General features: G+C 50.6%; 1 protein-coding gene across 1 annotated transcript; it reads left to right on the forward strand.

Annotated features, from left to right (window-relative positions):
* Positions 1–19370: 19370 nt before the first annotated feature.
* On the forward strand, positions 19371–22392 carry LOC118076377 (uncharacterized). The gene is made up of 2 exons (XM_035099083.3): positions 19371–19632; positions 21008–22392. The coding sequence occupies exons 1-2, from the start codon at positions 19598–19600 to the stop codon at positions 21870–21872; spliced, it is 900 nt and encodes a 299-aa protein (XP_034954974.1). The 5' UTR covers positions 19371–19597; the 3' UTR covers positions 21873–22392.
* Positions 22393–22420: the final 28 nt, after the last annotated feature.

Below are 22420 nucleotides of genomic sequence, written 5' to 3' on the forward strand. Positions count from 1 at the left end.
AGGTATACCCTAGGCCGTTTAGGGTTTTAAAAATCAGCACCAACACTTTGAATTGTGCTCAGAGCCAGTGTAGAAAAGGCGATGACTAGGCAAGATAATGAAGGTTTGGACTTGGCGGCAGAAGAAGAGTACATGTATCAGGAACTGAAAGAAGAGACGGAAATAAAAAATTATGTACGTAAATCAGATTAATTGTGCTTTTATTTTGTCCACAGAGTTTATGGGACAAAAGAGTACCAAAAGAGGGCCCTGTGCCTTTAGATTGACAACAATGGACTCCAATCTAAAGGCACAGGGCCCTCTTTTGGTACAGTACTAGGATATTCCAGAAACGTCACTTCTGTGTTCCAAGCTTCTCACTTCCAGAATTCTGGGCTAACATGTTTCCAAAAGGAGCTCTCTCTGTCCTCCCCATCACTTCCTTGTTCACTCCTTTTCTGCAAGAGGGGAGACAGCAACATCCCTTTCCCTCCCCCCTTCCCACGCACACCACCGCCTACTGATGCTGAAAAATAGATTCCAGCCCCAGCCCCAAGAATAGAATTGCTATTACTACATGCCTTTTCCTCTAGACACCCGTCGTCCGCACCGATGACACAGAGGCACAATCACGCCTTTGTTCCCCCATTCATCAATCCAGAATAACTACCAATCCCTGTTTGAATACCAGTTGCTAACACGGATTTAAACCCCATAAATATTCGGTGAAAGGGAGGAGGGAGGGTCTGCCTTTCACTACCCTACTTCTCACGAGCTTCTGCAATTCCAGTTTTCTGATGTAAGGCATATGGGTGTAAGAAAGGGCTGCCTGTCAAAGGCCCATATCCCCCAGCATCCTGTTCTCCCAGTGCCCAGCCAGATGCCCTTATGGGTTGTTCACCAAAGAACAACACTCTCACCCCCCACTTGTGATTCACAGCTAGTGTGGCTCATCCCATTTTGCTGCCTGAGGCAAACAGGAAGATGCCACCCGCCCCACTGTTGCTGCTGCCCCTCTGCTGAAGCCTTGCTTACCAGGGTTGCGTAGCAGAGCTTCTGGTAAGACATTCTGGAACTCTTGTGAGCTGTGTGGAATCTTGTGAGATCTCACTGGAAGCCCCCAGCACTGCTTCCCCTCGCTTGCCTGGTGGTTGGTGAGGGAGGTACCCTGGAGGGCACTGCCCCGTGAGATTCCACCGCCTGAGGCAACCGCCTTGATTCTGCCCCATGGGACAGCCCTGTTCACAACAACTGGTATCCAGATTCACACTGCCTCCGAAACCAGAGAGAGAGAACTTAGCCATTGTGGCAATAGTCACCGATAGACTTGTCCTCCATGAATTTCTCTCATCCTCTTTCTATGAAGAAAGGTCTAGGGCTTTTTAGTTTCAAGGAAACAGGTGCTTAAGAGGCGACACTATGGAGGTTTATAAAACTATGCGTGGCACGGGGAAAGTGGGTAGAGGAAAGTTGTTCTCCCTCACTTTTAACACTAAAAATCAGGTACGCTGAATGTGGGAAGAATCAGGACAGAGAAAAATAAAGTCCTTCTTCTCACAGCACCGAGTTAAATTATGGAACCGTACACTCCAAGATCCCGGTGAGGCAAATTGGGGCACGACCTCGATGGGCCCCCCCCTCTCGACTCTTTCCCTTGGGGTCCACCACTCCTTGCCCTGCACCATCCTGATTCAAGAAAGAAGATTCCACCTAAACATGAGGAAGAACTTCCTGACAGTAAGAGCTGTTCGGCAGTGGAATTTGCTACCAAGGAGTGTGGTGGAGTCTCCTTTGGAGGTCTTTAAGCAGAGGCTTGACAGGCATATGTCAAGAATGCTTTGATGGTGTTTCCTGCTTGGCAGGGGGTTGGACTGGATGGCCCTTGTGGTCTCTTCCAACTCTATGATTCTATGATGATACGCAGCTTTGCCTGCCACTGCCGCTGACTGCCCACCGCCACCCATCTGCCACCACAGTGCTTCTGGAAGTACGGAATCCAAAACAGCACATTCTGGGATAGAATCGGAAGCTGGGGCAGCTTCTGTAATTCCGGCATGTCCCGCTTAAAACAGGATAGTTGCACGGCATGTGGAACTCATGCCCACAGGAGGCAGTATTGGCCACCAACATGGATGGCTTGGAAAGAGGATTGGGCAGCTTTGGTGGGGGGTGGGGAAGCTATCTCTCAATGACCACTAACCCTGACGGTTATGCTCTGCCCAGCTGGAGGCAGTAATGCTTCTGAGTACCAATTTCTGGAAGGCACAGGAGGGCAGAGTGCTCTGGTGCTTGGACCCTGCTTGGAGGCTTCCCAATGGCCATTGGCCTGATCCAGCAGGCGGCTCTTCTGTTCTTATTTGGCCCTTGCTACTTCTTGTTGTTTACGTATGAGAGGTTTATAAAATGAAGCTGCTGGGTTTGGAGAGTGGCTAGGGAGTTTTTGTTGTTCTCTCAACATACTGGACCAAGCTGGGGCAACAGGGGGTGTCATAATCCTAGTGAAATTGATTGATTGGGCAAGAGATTCAGGTCAGACACAAGAAAGCACTTTTTCACACGGTGCGTAATTGACTTACAACACTCACTCTGGCTTAGAAAGCTTTAAAAGCAGATTAAATGGGCCTCCGCCCCGGCCGTTTTAATGTGTTTTTAAACAAACCTTATGGTTTCGCTCTTCCACTGCAGTTTTACCATAGCTGCCAAGTTTTCCCTTTTCTCGCGAGGAAGCCTATTAAGCATAAGGGAAAATCCCTTTAAAAAAGGGATAACTTGGCAGCTATGGTTTTACGCTGAGCAACAAATTGTTTCAATTCTGTGCTGTTATTTATACTAGTTTTGTTTTAATTATTAGGGTGTTGGCGGTGTTTCTTTAATTATGCTTATTTCACTTCGTGAACAGCCTTAAGGAATCTTCCTGATGGCTGGCTGTAGAAATTTAAGAAAGAATTACTACAACTACTCTTCTGCCTTTGCTAGAAAGCTTTGTGCTTTCTAATTCCTCTTGATTTGATTTTTGTGCTTTGCATTTAAAAAGAAAAGTATTATGTTTGTTTCGCTTTATAGACAGGTTAGATTGTTTCATAATTAGCTGGCCATATAATTTTTTTAAAAAGAATTGTTGGCCTGTATCCAACTAAATCATATTCGGAGCAGACCCATTGAAATGAATAGAATTCATGTAGTCATGTCTATTGTTTTCAATAGGCATGCTCTAACTAGGACTAATATTTTATATATTCTGTTATTACTGCTGCTGCTACTTCTACATACAAACCGTAGGTTTGTTGATGGCTTCTGCATGGCTACCTAGAATAGCTGTGTTTGGAGGCTAGACGCCCCAAATTCCGGCCTACGGGAAATAAACAGTACAGTATGGGAACGAGCAGTTGCCTTCTCACCCAGCTTGTGAGCTTTATTTGAAAGCACCCAGCTGGTCCCAGCAGGAAAACAGACATAACTTTGGCCTTATTAGCCATGATAGCTAGCAATGGCACTTCCACGTCCAGAGGCAGTCTACCTCTGAATATCAGTTACTGAGGTAAAAACACTGAGGGGAGGTTTGTCATCTCCAGGTCCTGGCTGAGAACTGAGTATTCAGCAGCCACAGAACACTGAATGTCTATTGAGAGGATAAAGAGAAAACTGGGTGGGTATGGGGAGAAGGGGACCATAGCTGCCAAGTTCTCCCTTTTTTTAAGGGAAATTCCCTTATGCTGAATAGGCTTCCTCGCGAGAAAAGGGAAAACTTGGCAGCTATGAAGGGGACGTTGGAATGGAGTATCCTGGGAGAAGGCACCGCAGGCTGAAACCCTGGGCAGGAACACTCCACATTACGTTTTGTTCTGGTTGCGGGTCCCGCTGGCATCTAACAGGCCCCTGAGGGGAACCAAGATGATGGGCTCCATGAACTGTTGGTCTGAGCTGTTCTTACATCCCTAGGAGTCCCTGGCCTGCCTTTCCAGCACCATGTTGGGAACAACATTTGCTTTACAGTTCCCCAAGATTCACCGTTGTTTTTGCTGCAAGAGGCTAAGGCTGTGCACTCCCGTTTGCGACCATTGGTTTCCACCACTGGTTTAGGAAGTGGCATACACATGACATTATCCAAAATCCATATCCCTCCTGCCGTTGCTTATGAAAGAGTACACCTCAATGCATTGAGGAAAAGAACGAGCTAGCTGCAATTTTTATTTTTTATTTTTAGCCAATAATATGTACACAGCCTAACACAGCTACCATTCTGGAGATTATTTTTTTAATGTTGTTTGTGCATCCTCGCAGATGTGATTTTCGGATTTCAGACTCCTTTCCTGGGTCTTGAGAACTTAAGCGGTGGGGGCAGTTTGCCTCTGGTGCACAAGCTCTTAAATGCGTTCACGCTGACGCAAAATGCCAACAAACTCTCCCCTCCCCTCCCCATAACAGCAGAGACACGGAATTCATTTCAGCTCCATAATAAGTGTGACCAGAGTCAGATTAAGTATTCCATTTAAATTCTTAATGTGCTCCATTCTGTGTACTATGTGTGTGTGTGTTTTAAAGGAAATTATGATGGGCCCGTTTGCTAATGCATTCCGCTTCAGAAGCCGGCACCAGATAAGAGGCTGTTGCAGTGTCAATAAGCACCTTTTCATCTGGACTTTGCGACTGTTGAACGCTGCTCATTATGTATGGAAAGTGGGAGAGAGAAATCAAAACCGGCATTGTAAAAATCAAGCGTCGCCACGTCGTAAGTCTACAGGCTTGTTACTTTTAAACTCAATGGCTGTGCGGTGCCAGGTGCTGGGATGCTTTAGGAATACTAAATATTATTATTATTATTCCGATTAAGCAGCCTTTGGGCTGGTTAGATTTGATTTCTAGTTGTGGGAAATGGACGCTTGGGAGATCAACCAGATTCTGGACCCATTCCCAGCAAAGGAAGAGGAGAGTGATCTGAGCGATCCTTCCCCAAAGCTATGGAGGATGGGGTTGGAGGAAGGAAATACCTGACAGGGGTTCAGTGGGGGGCTGACCCACTGAGGCAAAAGGAGCACTGCCCCATCAAACAGAGAGCCAGTGTGGTGTGGTGGCGAGAGTGTGGGACTAAGACCTGGGAGGTAGAGGTAAAGGGACCCCTGACCATTAGGTCCAGTCACGAACGACTCTGGGCTTGCGGTCCTCATCTCGCTTTATTGGCCAAGGGAGCCGGCGTACAGCTTCCGGTCCATGTGACCAGCATGACTAAGCCGCTTCTAGCGAACCAGAGCAGCACACGGAAACGCCATTTACCTTCCCGCTGTACCTATTTATCTACTTGCACTTTGACGTGCTTTCGAACTGCTAGGTTGGCAGGAGCAGGGACCGAGCAATGGGAGCTCACCCTGTCGCGGGGATTCGAACCGCTGACCTTCTGATCGGCAAGCCCTAGGCTCTGTGGTTTAACCCACAGCGCCACCCGCATCCTAGACCTGGGGTACCAGGGTTCAAATCCTGACTTGGCCATGAAGCTCGCTGGGTGACTTTGGGATATTCACTGTCTCTCAGCCTAACCTACCTCACAGGGTTGTTGTGAGAATAAAATGGGAAGTGAGAGAACCTCCTTGTAGGGAAGGTAGGATACAAATTTATTAAACAAACAAACAAACAAACTTCTCAGTTTGAGCTCAGCCAGCCCCTCACCTGCCTGCATTCTTACTTGCATCTGACTGTTCTCATCCGACAAATGAGAAATCGAGAGAACTGAAATCAACAGAGCCTTCCACCCCGAGTCACAATAACCCTGCAAAGAGGTAGGCAGTACAGTGGTACCTCAGTTTACAAACTTCATCTGTTCTGGAAGTCCTTTCTTGAACCGAAACCGTTCTTAAACCAAGGCACGCTTTCCCTAATGAGGCCTCCCGCTGCCTGTGCCCTTCCACCGTTCGGCTTCTGTTCTTAGACCGAGGTAAAGTTCTCAAACCAGGACACTACTTCTGGTTTTGCGGAGTTCGTAAACTGAATTGTTTGTAAACAGGGCTGTTCTGAAACCGAGGTACCATCATACTATTGTTTCCCCCCTGCTTCCTGACACACTGCAGGTGTTGGAAGTTGGGAGAATAAGGCCACCTAGTGAATTTGTGGTGAGATTTGAACCAGGGATTTTCTTCCATCACTTGCCCTCCTAGCCACCTGCTCTCCCACTGATGAAGACTGCAGAGGGGGGTTGTTGAATCCAAGGGCAGAGTGGCTTCTTTGAGGGAAGGGCTGTAGCTCAGCGGTAAAGAATTCACCCTGCATGCAGAAGGTTCAGTCCTTGACATCTCCAGGAAAGGCTGGTAACGCCTCCCAGTCTGAAGCCCTGGGGAGCCACTGCCAGTCAGAGTAGACAATACTGAGCTAGATGGACCAATGTTCTGATTCAGTATAAAGTGACTTTGCATGTTCCTATGATTAGATCAGGAGAAGAGGAAAAGCAGGGAATTTCCTTCTGCAGATGTAACTCTCCCCCCAGCTCAGGAAGGCTTCTACACAGCTCCTGTGCAAGTCAGAGGAGCTGTGTGGGACCTTAGAGCAGGAGGTAGCAGGGGAGCTTGCATCCGCTGCCGTGGGATCCTTCCTTCTTTCCCATTGTCTCAGTGTCTCCTCCCTCCTCCCTCCCATAGTCTCTGTCCTAAATTGGTCCCTGTGCCCATTTGGCTGGGCAATCTGGCATTGTAATCCCCGCCATTAATCCACCACTGCTTTCTGTGCTGGGTCATGCATGGGGGCGGGGGGGGGGGCGGAGAGAGGACTGGTGATCCCCCATTATTCCCCTTCTGCTTGCCCTCTCCCTGGAGGGGTCGGCCAGGGCCAGCCTCTCCTCCTCTCTTTCTCCCAGCAGAGGTTACGGCTCTGTAGAAAATACTATACGTGATGCAAACACAGTGCGCACACCGGCCTTCTGGTTTTAAGGTGGTAAAGCACTGAGGAGGGTGCCTTGCTTGTTCCTCTAGCCTCTGATTCTCCAAACACATACCCGCTTTGGGAAAATGCATCCGATAGCTGCTTGCCAAGGCTTCCCATGGCATTGTATGCGCAGCAAAACGCACATGTGGTCTCTTTATCAGTGGTGCAGTGAGCATTTAGTTTCCTGCACAGCTCATAGTAGGGAAGTAGCCAAGTGTGAACTGGTCAGATCAGGAGAGGAAAGTGGTAGCTAGGGCTCTGTCATGCGATGCAAAAGATACAGTAGTGGCATTAATTGCGCATGCATTTGTGCGGAGGGAGGAGTGCATGATCCCAGGCAATGTCCCGAAGCAAAAAAAGAGCAGACGGGCAGGTGAAAGGCTACTGAAAACGGGCAGCCCACAGCCTGCGAAAAATGTCCATTGTGGATGAGAATATATTCAATAAAATAAAAAAATTCCTTCAGTAGCACCTTAAAGACCAACTAAGTTTTTATTTTGGTATGAGCTTTCGTGTGCATGCACACTTCTTCAGATACCTCTTTAAGGTGCTACTGAAGGAATTTTTTTATTTTACTTCGATCCAGACCAACACGGCTACCTACCTGTAACCAATATATTCAATAGACGGTGAAACAGGAGCACATGGAAGGGTCACATTTGCCAGGCAAAGGCAAGCAAGCGGGCAAGATGACACACAGATTATGTGAAGGAGCTCGACATGTGCCTCTGTGCGCAGCTGATCCATGGGCGCAAAGGGCAGTATTTCTACAAATTAGGGAAAACAAAACTGATGGATATGTCAGCCTGGAAATTGCACCCTAGGTTTCAGAAGCCCACTGCCCCCACTGTAGGAACTGTTTCTGAATGCCAGTTGCCGGAAACTGCAGGAGGGGAGTTTCCCATAAGGGCTTCCACTCTGAGAACAGGATGCTGGACTGAATGGGCCCCTACATACATCCTTCATCTTACAAGGGTCAGGCCTTGCGGGGCAAAGATGAGCAGGTACTTTACGCATGCTGAGATGCGCTCTCCTTTTATAGTTCCAGCACTGAAATTGGGCCCAGAAGCCAAGCTGTGGAGTAGCTGCCTTATCCCAAGTCAAACCATTGGTCCACCTAGCTCAGTCTTCCTGCTCTCCATGGTTTCAGGTAAGGGACATTCCCCTCCCCACCTGCAGATGCCAGAGATTGAACCCGGCACCTTCCGCATGCAGAGCAGATGCTCTGCCACCGAGCTCTGCCCCTTCCCCAAGGGTTGAACCACACTTTATGCCTGTATACAGTGCTATTTTTCTTGGGAAAGGATTTCCGAAACTCGCCATGAGCATTTCTTAGAATGGCAGTGGTGCCCACCTGAGAGGTGCAGGAGCTGAGTTCCAGCTGGGGGAAAAAGCCCTGTCTGTATAGAAAGTTGCAGCCTGGGCGGGATGTGACAGAGGTGTTTTCTCTGGGTTTGAGGTTGCACGTATCCAAGTAGGCTTTTCCATTTCCTTCCGCTTGTAATGTTGTTTGTGTGTGTGTGTGTGTGTGTGTGTGTGTGTGTGTGTGTAGTAATAATGTGTTTGCCATCACCTCCTCCGCAGCGTTAAGGGGCCAACCATGAGCAGGTGCCAGCTCCCCTCCGAGTTCACTGGCAGCAGCAACTGGCACTGCCAAGGGGGCATGAACAGGCGATGCTGTGCCAGGCCTTGGCTCTAGGAGGACATCCCAAGAAACCCCTGGGGGAGGCGGGGAAAGTGACATATGCCCAGGGCTCCTTGGCAGAACAGGGGCACCCTGGCAGGAGGAGCTACCCGCTGGGATGCAGCCAGTCAAGTTGTGTCCGTCCAACACCAGGCTGTGTGGGGCCTGCCCCCAAGACACCTGTGGCAACCAGAGTAACCGGCGATGTCCTCTGTTTGCAAGCCCTTTTGACCCCTCGCAATTTCACATGCCTTTTTTCTGCTTGCAATTATTTCTGCCTTGAACAATTCAGCCCTCCGAAACCTCCTCGGGATGTTTGCACACTCACACCCAATCGAATTCCCTTTCTGCACAGGTTCGTGCCTATCCCTAGAAACTGCAATACACCTAGCCAGACCGTTGGTCCATCTAGGCCAGTACTGTCCACACTGACTGGCAGCATATTTCCAGGATTTCGGGCAAGGGTCCCCCCTCCCTGCAGTGACACTGGGGATTGAACATGGAACCGTCTTCCATGTGCGAAGCAGATGCTGACATGCTTTACCGTGGAGCCTTTCCGCAGAATTGTGCCACATTTAAGACGCAAGGAACATCAGTGTTCCATGAGCAGCAGACCCTGTTGAGATTGCTCTGCAAGGCGCTTCCCAGCAAAAAAATTACAGCGTTTTAAAAGTCTTCGCACAGCCTGACCTCATGCATATGGGGAGGGGAGACCCCTCGAGTGTGCACGCCTGCTGCCGCTCAGCACGAGACTCAGCGGATGCCCTCGTGCAAGGCGGTGCAAATGTGCCCAGGCTGGTGCCAGGCTAGGCACCCACATGCTTCCCTCCTTACCCCCCCCCATTTCTGCCTTGGTGCAGTTCCTGTTGCTGGTTTCCCATTGATTTGAAGGCAGGAGCCACCCTCCACCCCCACCCTCCTCCCCCTGCAACCTCTTTTCACACGGAGTGGATGGGGAGGAGGAAAAGGAAGTGTGTGGAGGCGGGCAGGGGGGGGAGGGAATCCCCCTGGTTAAATCCTTGGCACTGGCAGTCCCAGCCAGGAGCCAAGATTCAGCCGGGGCTCTCTGTTTCTTGTGTTTGTGTGAAAAGTGATTCCTGGACAGCGGTGGGTGGTGGGGAAAGAGGTATGGGAGAGAATCAGCAATGAGATGAGCCGAGAAATCTGCACTCTGTGTGTGTTTGGGAGAGAAGTGGAGGGGGAATTTGACTGGGATCACTGAACCTTAAAACTTCTCTGCATATGTATGTGTGTGTTACAGTTAAAATGCATGGGGTGTTTTCTTCCCAAGTCTGGGGAGGTATAGAGCTGGGATATAGTTGGAGAGACCTCTTGGTCCTTGAGCCGAAAATACTCCTCCCTCATTTTAACCATCCTGGATATTAGGATATTATTATTATTATTATTATTATTATTATTATTATTATTATTATTATTATTATTATTTTGTCCTCCCCCAATTTTCTGTGATCCTATCCCCACTTCCCCAAACGACCAGCCACCCATTCCCTTCCCAGACACTATAATACTCACAGCAAATGGACACCACTAACTTAGGTTCATGGGTTCCACTGGGTCTACTCTAAGTAGAGCTCAATTGGCTACAATCTCCCTGCATGTTCTCTGCCTCCCTCCCCAACACACCGTGTCTGAACCCCATCCTTCTCAGAGCAAACATCTTAGGAATGCATATTTGCCCCATAAAGCCCACCTCTACCCAGGGGAAGCACACAACCTGACATCTTTTGGGGGCACATATAGACAGATTTTTTTAAAATCTCCCCCCCCCCCCGCAAAAAAAAACCAAACAAACCCATTCTATTGCCACATTTAACTTTTTTATATATAAAGATGGGACTGGGCGGGAAGACCGCTACAGAATTCATTGCAGAAAACAATCACAATTCCTTATTTCCTGAATTGCATCCAGAGACGCTCCACCTCGCAAGGAGACCCCCTCCCACCCGCTCTAATATCCCAGCCCAGGTATTTTCTCCCCCACTTCCCCCCACCACCAACAACAACACAGCTCCTCACCTGATTGTCCGAAGGTCTTTACAGCCAAAGACAGAAGTCAATCGGATGGGAGGGGGCGACTCCTTGCCCCCTCCTCCCTTCAGATCCGTGCAGATCCACCAGCCTGGTTGGGGGGGCAGGTGTCTATGTTGGGGGAGAGGTTGGAGGCTGGGACGGAGAGCTGACTTGTCGCCTTCAATCACTTGTCCATGTTGCAAGCGAGCGGGTGTCTCCCGCTACCATCTCCTCCTCTGTGCCCCCCCCAGCCTGCTCTGCCCCTTTTGCTTACAAAGCAAGAGCGGATCTATTAGACCAGGCTGAGGGGGGTGGGGCGCCAATGTGAGGCTTTGGGGTGCCAGCAAAACAGCTCTCCCCACCCCTCCTTCCCCAGCAGATTCCCCCGGTCTCTGGCACGGAGAAGATGCTCGGCTTATGCGACCAGCATCCTCTTGCTCCTCTCCTCTTTGCTCCACCCTGGAGAGAGTCTTGGTGGGGCGGGCGGTTTGGTGGGGTGGGGGGAGCGGAGAGGACCGCGCGCAGCTTCTGCAATGGAGCAGTGGGGGGGGGAGAGATGTCGCTGCTCCAAAAAAAAAAACCTGCTGTCTTTTTTTTCTCCCTTCCCCGGATCATCTTTTCCCCCTTCCTCCTCCTCCTGCTTCCCACCACAGATCCCACCAGGGTACCACTCCATCAAACCCACAGACACCAGAAGGGACCATATTCGCAGCATCCATCAGCCGGCCCGATCGATTTTGTCCTGGGAGGGCCGGTTGTTTGGGGATGCAGATCACAGCCAGTCGGGTGGTGGTGGTGGGGGGAGAGAGATAAGCAAAGAAACTCTGGCTGGTGTGGGTGCGAGGAGGCTAGAAGGGGCTTCCTAGGGGGAGTGAAGGATATTCCAGGGTTTTCCTCCCACCCTAATGAGAAGATCCCATTTCTACTCCATCACTCTTTCCCTCCCCTTTGGGGCAGAGCTGTAACTCCATGCTGGAGCATCTGCTCGGCGTGCAGAAGGCTCTCAGGTTCGGTTCCCCGGCACCTGCAGGTAGGGATGGAGATGTCTGCCGAATGAAATCCCGGAGAGGGCCGTAGCTCAGCGGTGGAGCATCTGCTCTGCATGCAGGAAGGTCCCCGGTTCGATTCCCCGCATCTGCAGGCAGGAAAGATAATCCTGCCTCGAACCCAGGGGAGCCGCTGCCAGCCAGTGTTGACAACACTGAGCTACATGCGTCGGGATGAGGCAGCTTGCTGTGTTCCGAGGTGGTTTCTACGTTTCTATCGCTTACCAACAGGACCCTACCTGCTCCTCCGCCGGGACCAACTGTGAGATCCTGCGGGGGGGGGGGTTGTACATTTACAGGGAAGTAACTCACCCCCTCTTATTGAAGCCCAGTCACCTGAGGCGGTGGGGAAGACCCTAATCCCCTCCCCAATTCTCCGAGGAAAAACCTAATCCCTCCCAGTTATCCAGGAATGAGAAACCTGATGCGATTCTTCCAGTGTTCAATAAGGAAGTCCGTGTACCACCCTCACCTCCAATGACCAAGAGAGAACTGTGATCCACCATCCAAGAATGACCCAGTCATCTATAAGAAATGCTCTAATCCCCCTCTCCTGGCTAAAAAAGAGGGCTTTGGTTCCCCAGGGGACTCCCAGGAAAATCCAAATTTCCCTCCAATTGCCGTTTTTCTTTCCATATTTCTGACATATAGGAAAACCCAATTTCTTACACCCCGCCCCAGACATACACTCTCCTCCCTCCCCATCATCACGCAGTCCCTTTCCTCTCCCATCCCCCCGCCCCGGCCGGCCGGCCCCAAGACTGCACAGCAATGTATAAAAGCTGAAGGAAGGAAGGCTAATCCGTGCCTGGTCGAGATTCACCTCCCCAAAGATAAGGGATTTCACCACAAAGCAGAAAGGCCCAGCAACTCAGTGGTGGTGGTGGTGGTCGTAAAAGTAGGGGCGCCAGCGGAACTCCCTGCCACTGCCAATCCTCTCCGCTTCCAGCAGGAGGCGCTGCAGGGCGAGAGCGTCTTTTTTGAAGCACGGAAATGTTGGGTTCTTTTTCCTCCCGCTTTTTGGAAGACGGGCGGGGCTGTGGAGTCGCAGAGCAGAGCAGAGAGGAAGGGGTACTCAATAAACACCCTGCCCAATAAACAGAGCAGTTCCAGCGTCTGCCGCCAGGAGGCGCTATGCAGGAAAGTTCCTCCCTTCTCTCTCTCTGCCTCCGCCCGTTCGGCTGCCTGGCTGGCTCTGTATTCTGGGCACGCGGTGTTATTCCTCTGGCTGCGGTCCCTTACTTTCTGCTGGCTCCCTCGGCCAAGATGTGGGGGCTGGAAGGAAGAAAGGGAAAGGGTGGCGGTGGTGTCAGCTCCGTCCTGAACTGCTCCCTGTCCCTTCGCCTACAGGAGCTTTCCTTCTTCTCCTAACCCCTGCCCAGTTTGCAGAGCTGCAAACATCTCCGCTCCTCCAGTAGATATATTTATTCAAAAACCTGCAGAACACGTGTGTGTGTGTGTGTGTGTGTGTGTGTGTGCGCGCGCGCGTTTTGCTGGAACAACTTGAGTGGGAAGAAGGAATTCCCCTACTCAAAGCAGCAGGGACTGTCTGCCACTTATCTGTCTGATCTGGGGGAGGAAGAGAAGGAGGGGAGGCGGGTTTCCCCAGGATCCCCCACTTCAGCAGTCAGGTAGAAAAAGGAAAATAGCTGTCAGCTGGTAAATTTGGGGAAGGGTTGTAGCTCAGTGGTAGAGCACCTGCTTTTTCATGCAGAGGGTCCTGTGTTCAATTCCTGGCATCTCCAGTTAGGGCTGGGAGAGTCCCCTGCATGAAACCCTGGACAGCTGCTGCCAGTCAGTGTGGACAATACCAAGCCAGCTGGACCAATGGTCTGATTCAGTATCAGGCAGCTTCCTATGTTTCTGTTTGAAGCAGCTCTGCATCCTGAATCATGAGGGCTAGAACCTTTCTTCTTAGCAGGAAGGTTGTTGTTAGCTGAGTGGCAGAGCATCTGCTTGGCATGCAGAGGAAGGTCCCAGGTTCAATCCCTGGCATCTCTGGGTAGAGATGGGAGAGACCCCTGCCTGAAACCCTGGAGAGTTGCTGCCAGTCGGTGTAGACAATACTGATCTAGATAGGCCAAGAGCCTGAGTCAGTATCGGGCAATTTCCAGCATTCCTATGGCACATCACGCTGATTTGCAGCCGGTTGAGAAAGGTTGTGTGTGAGGATCAGGAGGGATATTTAAGGTGCTGGGGTGTGGCTTGAGTCAGGCAAGTGGAAAAACCCCACAGCAAGAGGTGAATCCGGATGTTTCATGTGTTGGATCTAGAGAAGAGATGTTGCATTCCTTTAAAAAAGGACTCTGGGATAGTATTTCCTTATAGCTTCTCCATCCCCAAAAGGAAAGGTGTGCAGTACAGTATATGATATTTCTCTCTCTCTCTCTCCCTTCACCCTCAAAGTACCATGTGGTGTGTGCTGCTCTCTGCCGGCTATTTACTGCTACTGCTACCAACTCTCCAATTTTTGTGTTCCACCCCCCCCCTTGCCCCACTTTTTTGGCAGGGGGAAAATATAATTGAAGTTTTGCCAAAAGTATTAAATTTACACAACCTCTCCCAGTATCCGTCAAATTTGCGTCCAATGATATTTTATTGGAAGGACAACTTTGGTGAACATTGCCAAGGCCTTCTGGCAGAGCTAAAAGTCTTTTTTAAAAATAATAATAAATGTATGAATTATATTAGACTGTACAAAGGAAATAACATGTTAGGCACTATCAACGAACCTGCTAGTGATATTGTTGGGGTAGTTCAATAAAGTTGTCAACAGAATCTTACAGCACTTGTAAGGAATCGATCTTGCTTGCTTCAATCTGCAGAAGTAGCACTGCTACGGGTGCCACAAAATACTTGTTCTGCAATTGTAAGAAATTGAACTTTTAGTGAGGCAGCACCTACACTTTGGAACTCCCTGCCCATTGACATCAGCCAGGTGCCTGCAGTGTCCTGTTTTCAGGACCTGCTTAAAACATTTTTGTTAAGGCAAGCCTGTCCAGGCATGAAGTTTTAATCTTTTTTTGCTTACTGTTGATTTCAATTACCTTATGAAGGAGAACCATTTAAGAACTGGTGGTTGTGTTTTATTTTTTCCTCTTCCCTCCCTTTCCATTTTTGCGTGTCTGAGGCAGTATGTTCCACTGTCAAATAGCTCTTACCCTCAGAAAGCTCTTTGTACTGCTTCGTTGAAATTCTTGTAATTTGAATTCATCAATTTGGGTCCTATCCTCTGGCGCCACAAAAAAACAAGCTTGCTCCATCTTCCACTTTTCATCCCTTTCAGATATTTAAAGATGGGTGCCACGTCACTTCTTGGGGCTCATCCACCCTTGCTTGTCGCACGCCTGGAAAACATGGGTCTGAGAAATTTCCCGTTTGCAGTGCCACTTTCCCTGGGAAAACCCGCTCCTTTTTACAAAATCAGAGCAAATGTCAACCAGTGGAAAACCTAACTGTTTGCTCCAATTCAGCAGCAAAGAGCAGGTTCTCCCCGGGGGAGAACAAACCCAACTCCCTCAACCATTCCTAGACTTGGTTTCCAGGCTGTCCTTCATTTTGGGGCTCATCCTCTTGCCCATTGCTTTCCCTGGGGAAAACTACTCTTTAACGCTCAATCAGAGCGAATGGCAATTTGGGGTTTCTCCAGATTTACATTTGCTCTGATTTGCACTAAAGAGCAGGTTTTCCCTATGAAAGGGGGGAGGGGGCAAGGGGAAAACTGCTTCGGCCTGCGCAGGGGACAAGGAGAAGTGTGGATAAGCCCTTGGTCTCTTTCTTCTGCACACATTCTAGCTTCTTAAACTCTGGTGCCCATAAACAAATTCCTACGTGCATGCCTATAATGGACTTGTTTTCTGGAACTTAGGGAGGACACCCAATGCCCAGCTAAGAAGGCTGCTCCATTTTTGGTTATGTGGGCACAGAATGATGGGGAATAATTGTGGAAGGCATTCCTCATGACACATAGCTATGTATACAGTTCTGGAAGAAGCTTGTCTTAAGTTTCTTAATGAGTTACAAGAGGGGTTATGGTATTGGTTGGATGTGCAAAAAATCAATTCTATGCTGGCTAACTCCCAGAAGGTCATCACTAGATTAGTAGCTGGCTTTACGTTGACACTCATGGAATTGGTTTTAGATTGAAGCTGTGCACTGACTGGAAAAGGGTGGTGAATGTTTCTGTGGATATTAGGCAACTTGTAGCCTTCCAAATGTTGCTGGACTACAACTCTCATCATCGCTGACCATTAGCCATGGTTGGCTGGGGCTTATGGGATTCGGAGTCCAACAACATATGGAAGTCCACAATTTTCCTCCAGGTTATTTATTTATAACTCCTGGACTTCTTGTATAATTACACAGATTTTTGTGTGTGTTACGACCTATTGCCAATAGAGAATAAATTGTTCCTGCAACATTAAGCTGAGAGATGGGGATTGGCCAGAGGCCAGCAAGTTATTTTGGCTTAGCAGAGATTTGAACGTAGCCTTTGAGCGATCAAGCCAGGAAGTTGAACTGGGGCTCAGCCCAGGAATTCCACCCACTCACCCACCTAACACACCAACATTTGGTAACTTAAGAATATAAGGAGCTCCTGCGTGGATCAGACCAACGGCCCACCTAGTCCAGAATCCTGTTCTCACAGTGGCCAACCAGATGCTTGAGTATGTGAAATAATAATAATAGTACTGTAATAGTAACAGTAATAGTAATGATGATGATGATGATGTATGCCTTCCGGCAACTCCTGCAGCCAAGCTGGAGCCAAACATATTGCTCTGCTTTCCTTTGCACTACCTCAGTGAAGCAGAGAGGGGGGTGTTGTTGTCTGGGCAACCCAGGACACCCATATGCATGACACTGCCCAGGCTTGCTCCTAGAGGAGGTCACTTCGGTGCTGCTAATGCAGCGGTTTAACTTCACCCCCAGAGGCACACTCCATTGTCTCTTGAGAAAGAAGGATGTCAACAATTTGTTGTTGTTTCGTCGTTTAGTCGTGTCCGACTCTTCGTGACCCCATGGACCAGAGCACGCCAGGCACTCCTGTCTTCCACTGCCTCCCACAGTTTGGTCAGACTCATGTTGGTGGCTTCGAGAACATTGTCCAACCATCTCGTCCTCTGTCGTCCCCTTCTCCTTGTGCCCTCAATCTTTCCCAACATCAGGGTCTTTTCCAGGGAGTCTTCTCTTCTTATGAGGTGGCCAAAGTATTGGAACCTCAGCTTCAGGATCTGTCCTTCCAGTGAGCACTCAGGGCTGATTTCCTTCAGAATGGATAGGTTTGATCTTCTTGCAGTCCATGGGACTCTCAAGAGTCTCCTCCAGCACCATAATTCAAAAGCATCAATTCTTCGGCGATCAGCCTTCTTTATGGTCCAGCTCTCACTTCCATACCGGTACATCACTACTGGGAAAACCATAGCTTTAACTATACGGACCTTTGTCGGCAAGGTGATGTCTCTGCTTTTTAAGATGCCGTCTAGGTTTGTCATTGCTTTTCTCCCAAGAAGTAGGCGTCTTTTAATTTCGCGACTGCTGTCACCATCTGCAGTGATCATGGAACCCAAGAAAGTATCAATAATAATGTGTGTGTCCCTGTAATTAAAATGGCACAGATATATGGTGGGTGTGTGGGAGGGTGTGAATTAAAGAAGCACAAATATAAGGCGGCGCCAGTAGGGCTCCCCAGGAGGAACATAGGAATTTGCCCTAAAGCAAATCAGACCATTGGTCCATCGAGCTCAGTATAGTCTGCCGACTTTCTTGACCTTAGATGCTCAGACGTTAATTGACTGCAACTCCCATCATTCCCAGCCAGCATGGCCGGTGGTCAGGGATGATGGGAGTTGTAGTTCAAGAACATCTGGGGACCCAAGATGGAGAAAGGATGGTCTACACTGCCGCCCCCCCGCTGCCGCCGCCCTGGGTTTCAGGTGTGAAGCTTTCCCCTAGCCCTGCTTAGAGATGCCATTCAGGATTAAATCTCCACCCACAAGCAGATGCTCTGCCACTGAGCTGTTGTGCACCCCAGTCCCTTGATTTGTAGGAAGCTTCCTTACACTAAGTCTGACCATTGGCCCATCCAGCTCAGCATTGTCTACACCAGGCATCCCCAAACTGTGGCCCTCCAGATGTTTTGGCCTACAACTCCCATGATCCCCAGCTAACAGGACCAGTGGTCGGGGAAGATGGGAATTGTAGTCCAAAACATCTGGAGGGGCGAAGTTTGGGGGTGTCTGGTCTACACACCAGGGGTCGGCAATGTTTTTTGAGGCCACTCCCTGGAAGACCTCTCGGTGGGCCGGAGCATGTGCACCCATGGATGCGCTCAAGCTATTTCCAGCGCTCTTCTGACCCGCAAGTCGGTTCCTGTGGCGAGGAAAAAATGGCACTGTTGTGGGGGGAAGCACAGAATCCCCATGCCGATCCACGGAACGGCTGTGGGTCAGTTCCAGGAAGCTCATGGGCCGGAACTGGCCCATGTGCCTTAGGTTGCTGTTCTAAGCAAAATCTGCTCTTATTCCCTTATGGGGTACACAAGAGCCTTATTGGGTTCTCCATCGGTCGGAGAATATATAACAGAGGCCAACCAGAGAAGTTTGAGAAGCAAAGCCTTTATTTGCTGTTGCAACAGGGTCCTTCCCCTCACGCAGGAGAACAAGGAAGGAACCCAGAACAAAAGAGAACCTCCACTTTTATCAGTTTCCCCATCACCAAGAAACGCCCCCAATACATCATTCCTACATCACAGCTATGTAATCAATACCTCACAAAAAAGGAGGGTTCAAGGTAGAAATCTGAGCACTTTTGACACCTCTCCTAGTCCTCCTATCACCCCTCCCAGGTGTGAATTCCTAAACACAAAGAGAAATTAACATTTTCATAAGAGTTGATCACTGTCTTTTGTTCAGAGGAGTCTTCCATTGTGAATGAGATACCATTGACAGCGAATTATGGCTCCCAAGTTGCTAGTCATGTGGAAATGTGTGCATATGCTGATCCTTAAGCCTTCCTTAAGGCAGGGTTGAGTCCAAGTGGGAGGGGTGCGGGTCTCTGGAGTGGAACAGAGATCGAAGAAGGTGGTGTTGAGAGGGATTCTGGGTAACTGCAGCTGTCAGGTTCGGTCACCCCTCTCTGTTCATTAGTAATGGTGTCCTGCAACCCCCCCAAATATGATTTTATAACATTGCCAACCTTTGGTTTACACTGACTGGCAGAGGCTCTTCAGAGTTTCAGACATTCCCAGCCCAGTCCTACCTGAGGATACCAGGGATGGAACCTGGGACATTCTGTATGCAAAGCAGTGAGTGCTCTATCACTGTGTCCTGGTCCTCCCCACCATCAAACTCCACTTCTGCCTCACCAACACCTTATTTCTGATGGCTCCTCTGAGGAGACATCCTATGCACACCATACATTTAAAGCAGGCGGCTCCCTCTCCCCACGCAAATAATATTGGGGACTGCATCTTACCCCCACCCCCACAGAACTACAATTCCCAGCACCCTCCCAGCTCCCAGGATTCTTTGGGGAAAGTCATGTGCTTTGGGATAAGTTGGCTGTGCCCAAGGCTGGGTAGGGCTGAACCCCGGACCTGTAGTCATTCAGGTGTTATTGGGACTACAACTCCCATCATCCTTCGCCGCCATTCTGCAAGTGGCCAATAATGAGGGATGATGGGATTTGGAGTTCAGCTTGTTCGCCAGGTCATATTGGGGGGCGGGGCGCGGTTGGGGCGAACCAGCAGCCGCGCCATTCATTAATCGCCTTCCCCTGTGTTGGGAAAAGGAACGCGCCGCTTCCCGCGTTCGAACCCTTCCTTTCATTCAGCAACATTCGATGAGCCACGCCCACCTCCCTCCAGACCCACGCCCTCGTCCTTGGTCCTCGCGCGGCGATTGGATAGCAGACCTCAGCTCCGCCTACGCGTCTTAGTCCTTAAGCAGCCATGGAGCGGGCCTCGCGGGAGCTTCCCTCTTCCTGGTAAGGATTCCGCGGGGGAGGGAAGCCAAGGCTGCCCCACTTTAATTTTTGCGTGTGACGAAGGGTGTGTGATTTACCCGTTTTCACTCCTTGCATAAGCGTATGCGCCCAACAGTGCTTCCAGAATTGCAGATTCCCGCAGAGAAACCCAAACACACGCCTGATTTTCAGCCCATACCCGCTTAACTTTGCTTGCTAATTATCCCCTCCGACTGCTCCGAGGCTCGGATCTGAAGCCCACTTACTAGGGAGCAGACCCCGTTAAACTTCATCTCCGAGTAGACGTGCTCGGAATCGTTCCAAGCGCAGAAACGGCTGTCTTGGATTAGACCCGTCCAGCTAATTTCCTAATGCTGCATGACGGTGGAACAGAGGCAGTTTCGCTGGTTTCCTGGAAGTATCTAAGCTGAAGCTGGACCAGGTACCTGCCTGGGGCAATGGCCCTCGAAATGTTGCTGCACTCCAACTCCCATCTGCCCCAACCAGCATGGCCAATGGTCAGGGATGGTGGGAATTGCAGTCCCAACATCTGTAGGGCCGCAGGTGCCCCATGCCTGCCCTTCACTTTGCTAGGTGCACATAACAACAGGAGGCATGGTGGGATGGAGAGCAGCAGCCCTGCGGTACCCACAACCTGCTTCTGTTACCAAAGAGATGGAAGGAGGATAGGCATCCTGTGTTCCTCGTGGGAGGATGCCAATCTGCTGGGAGTTGTCAGGGGCAGGTCAGCAATCCAACACCCAGTGTCAGTGAAGTTAACTTTATTCAAAGAAACCGAAACAGCTCAGGCCTAGTGGTCACCACACCTCTTCCCAGTAGGTCTCTTGGCCCAAAGAGGAGTCTCCCTAAGACTCCTCTTTCCCGGGACCTTTCCCAGTAACCCAAGACTCCTTTGCCTTGTCTCTCTGCTCCACTCTCTTCGTTCTGGGAGACCAGGGGGGAGAGTTGTTGTTCACTGCAGGAGGGGGAGACACCCTGGCTTCTTCAGCAGCCTGACCCACCTTTGCCTCTTGCCCCACCCCTCCTCTCCATGCTCTGATTCTGAACTGCTCTCTGCCACAGACTCTTCCTGCTCACTAAACCCTGTTACCTCTTCAATTTCCAACGCCGCCTCTTCCTAGTCTTCTCCTTCTGACCACCCATCCCCATCCCACCACTGATCCCCGGGCTCTGAGCCTTCTTACCCTTTGGGGGTTCCCCAGCTGTTGCCTCCCACCATCCCTCTTTGCCCAACCAGTCCACGGCAGGAGTCCAGCAGCATCTTGAGGGGCACAGCTCCTACCCTTCCTGTGGCAGAAAGTTGGACGGCTGAGCACAGCAGACCTTCCTGAGTGGCATTGTGGAATATAATGACCCTCACTTTTATCTCTTCCAGGGCACCAGAGCGCACAGTATGGCTGAACAGTGGAGCCCCTATGCCTCTTCTGGGGCTGGGCACCTTCCGCTTGCGGGGTGAGGAGGCCGTGCGCCTCAGCCTGGACACTGCTCTCGGGAACGGCTACCGCTTGGTGGACACGGCCGCCGTCTACGGCAATGAGTCTGCCATCAGGCACGCTCTGAGCGAGCTGCTGCCGCGCCACAACCTGGCTCGGAGAGACATCTTCCTAACCAGCAAGCTGAGCCCAAGGGACCAGGGGGAGGAGGCAGCCAAAGGAGCCTGCCTGCGTAGCCTGGAGGAGCTGGGCTGTGATTACTTAGACCTCTACCTCATCCACTGGCCCGGGACCCAAGGCAGGCCGCAGGAGGACAAGGGCAACCGGGAACGGCGGTGGCAGAGCTGGCGGGCTCTGGAGAGGCTGTACGAGGCTGGGAAGCTCCGGGCCATCGGGGTCTCAAATTACAGCATCCAGCACTTAGAGGAGCTGCTGGCAGTGTGCCGGGTGCCCCCCTCCGTCCTCCAGGTGGAGTTCCACCCAGAACTGGCGCAGGTGGAATTGCTGGGCTTCTGCCGGAGCAAGGGAATCCACCTGCAGGCTTACTCCTCGCTGGGGACCGGCCAGCTGGTGGGGCGGCCAGAGGTGGTGAAGGTCGCCGCGCGACACGGGCGCCCGCCTGCCCAGGTCTTACTGCGCTGGGCTCTGCAGCAAGGGGTGAGCGTCATCCCCAAGTCTGCCACCCCGAGCCGTGTGGTGGAAAACAGCCAGCTCTGGGGTTGGGAGTTGAGCCCAGCGGATATGGAGGAGCTGGGTGCTTTGGATTGTGGGAAGCGCTATTGCTGGGATCCCACCAATGTGGCGTAGAGCGGGGGGGGGGGGGAAGATGGGCATTCCGGATGTTGCTGGACTCCAGTTCCCACCAGGCCCCAGCCAGCATAATCAGCGCTCAGGGATGGTGGGAGTTGGAGTCCGGCAACATCTGGCAGACCAGGCGTTCGCCAGAGACATGAGGGAATGTGAGAATATAATAATTTCAGGACTGAATATAATAATTTCAGGGCTGATCTCCACCCAGTTGGAGAATCCCATTTGAAAAGCAGTGCCTTTATCACATTGCAGTTCCATCAGCCAGCTTTTAAATTAAGAAGAGAAAATACCAGTGGATGGAGAAACTCGGGCTTCGCTCCTCTCTGCATTTTCCACCTCCCCCTGGAAACAGAACTCTAGGGCAGGGCTATAAATCTGTGGCTCGCCAGATGTGGTTGAACTCCCAGCGGTCAGGGAGGATGGGAACTGGGAGTCTTAAAAAAGCATCTGGAGGCCCACAGGCTCCCTATTGCAGTTGTAAGACGAAAAGAGTGATATTAAACAGGAATTCAATTTCTCTGCGTCCCTTTGAGTTTAATTTTCTT

The sequence above is a fragment of the Zootoca vivipara genome, chromosome 16 (genome assembly GCF_965207765.1).
Source record: "Zootoca vivipara chromosome 16, rZooViv2.hap1.1, whole genome shotgun sequence".
NCBI classification, from domain to species: Eukaryota; Metazoa; Chordata; class Lepidosauria; order Squamata; family Lacertidae; genus Zootoca; species Zootoca vivipara.

Bases quoted from the DNA above. Each gene is read 5' to 3' on its own strand.
- LOC118076377 (XM_035099083.3), top strand. From the start codon at position 19,598: ATGGAGCGGGCCTCGCGGGAGCTTCCCTCTTCCTG. The intron at 19,633-21,007 runs GTAAGGATTCCG...TATCTCTTCCAG, and splicing joins CGGGAGCTTCCCTCTTCCTG to GGCACCAGAGCGCACAGTAT.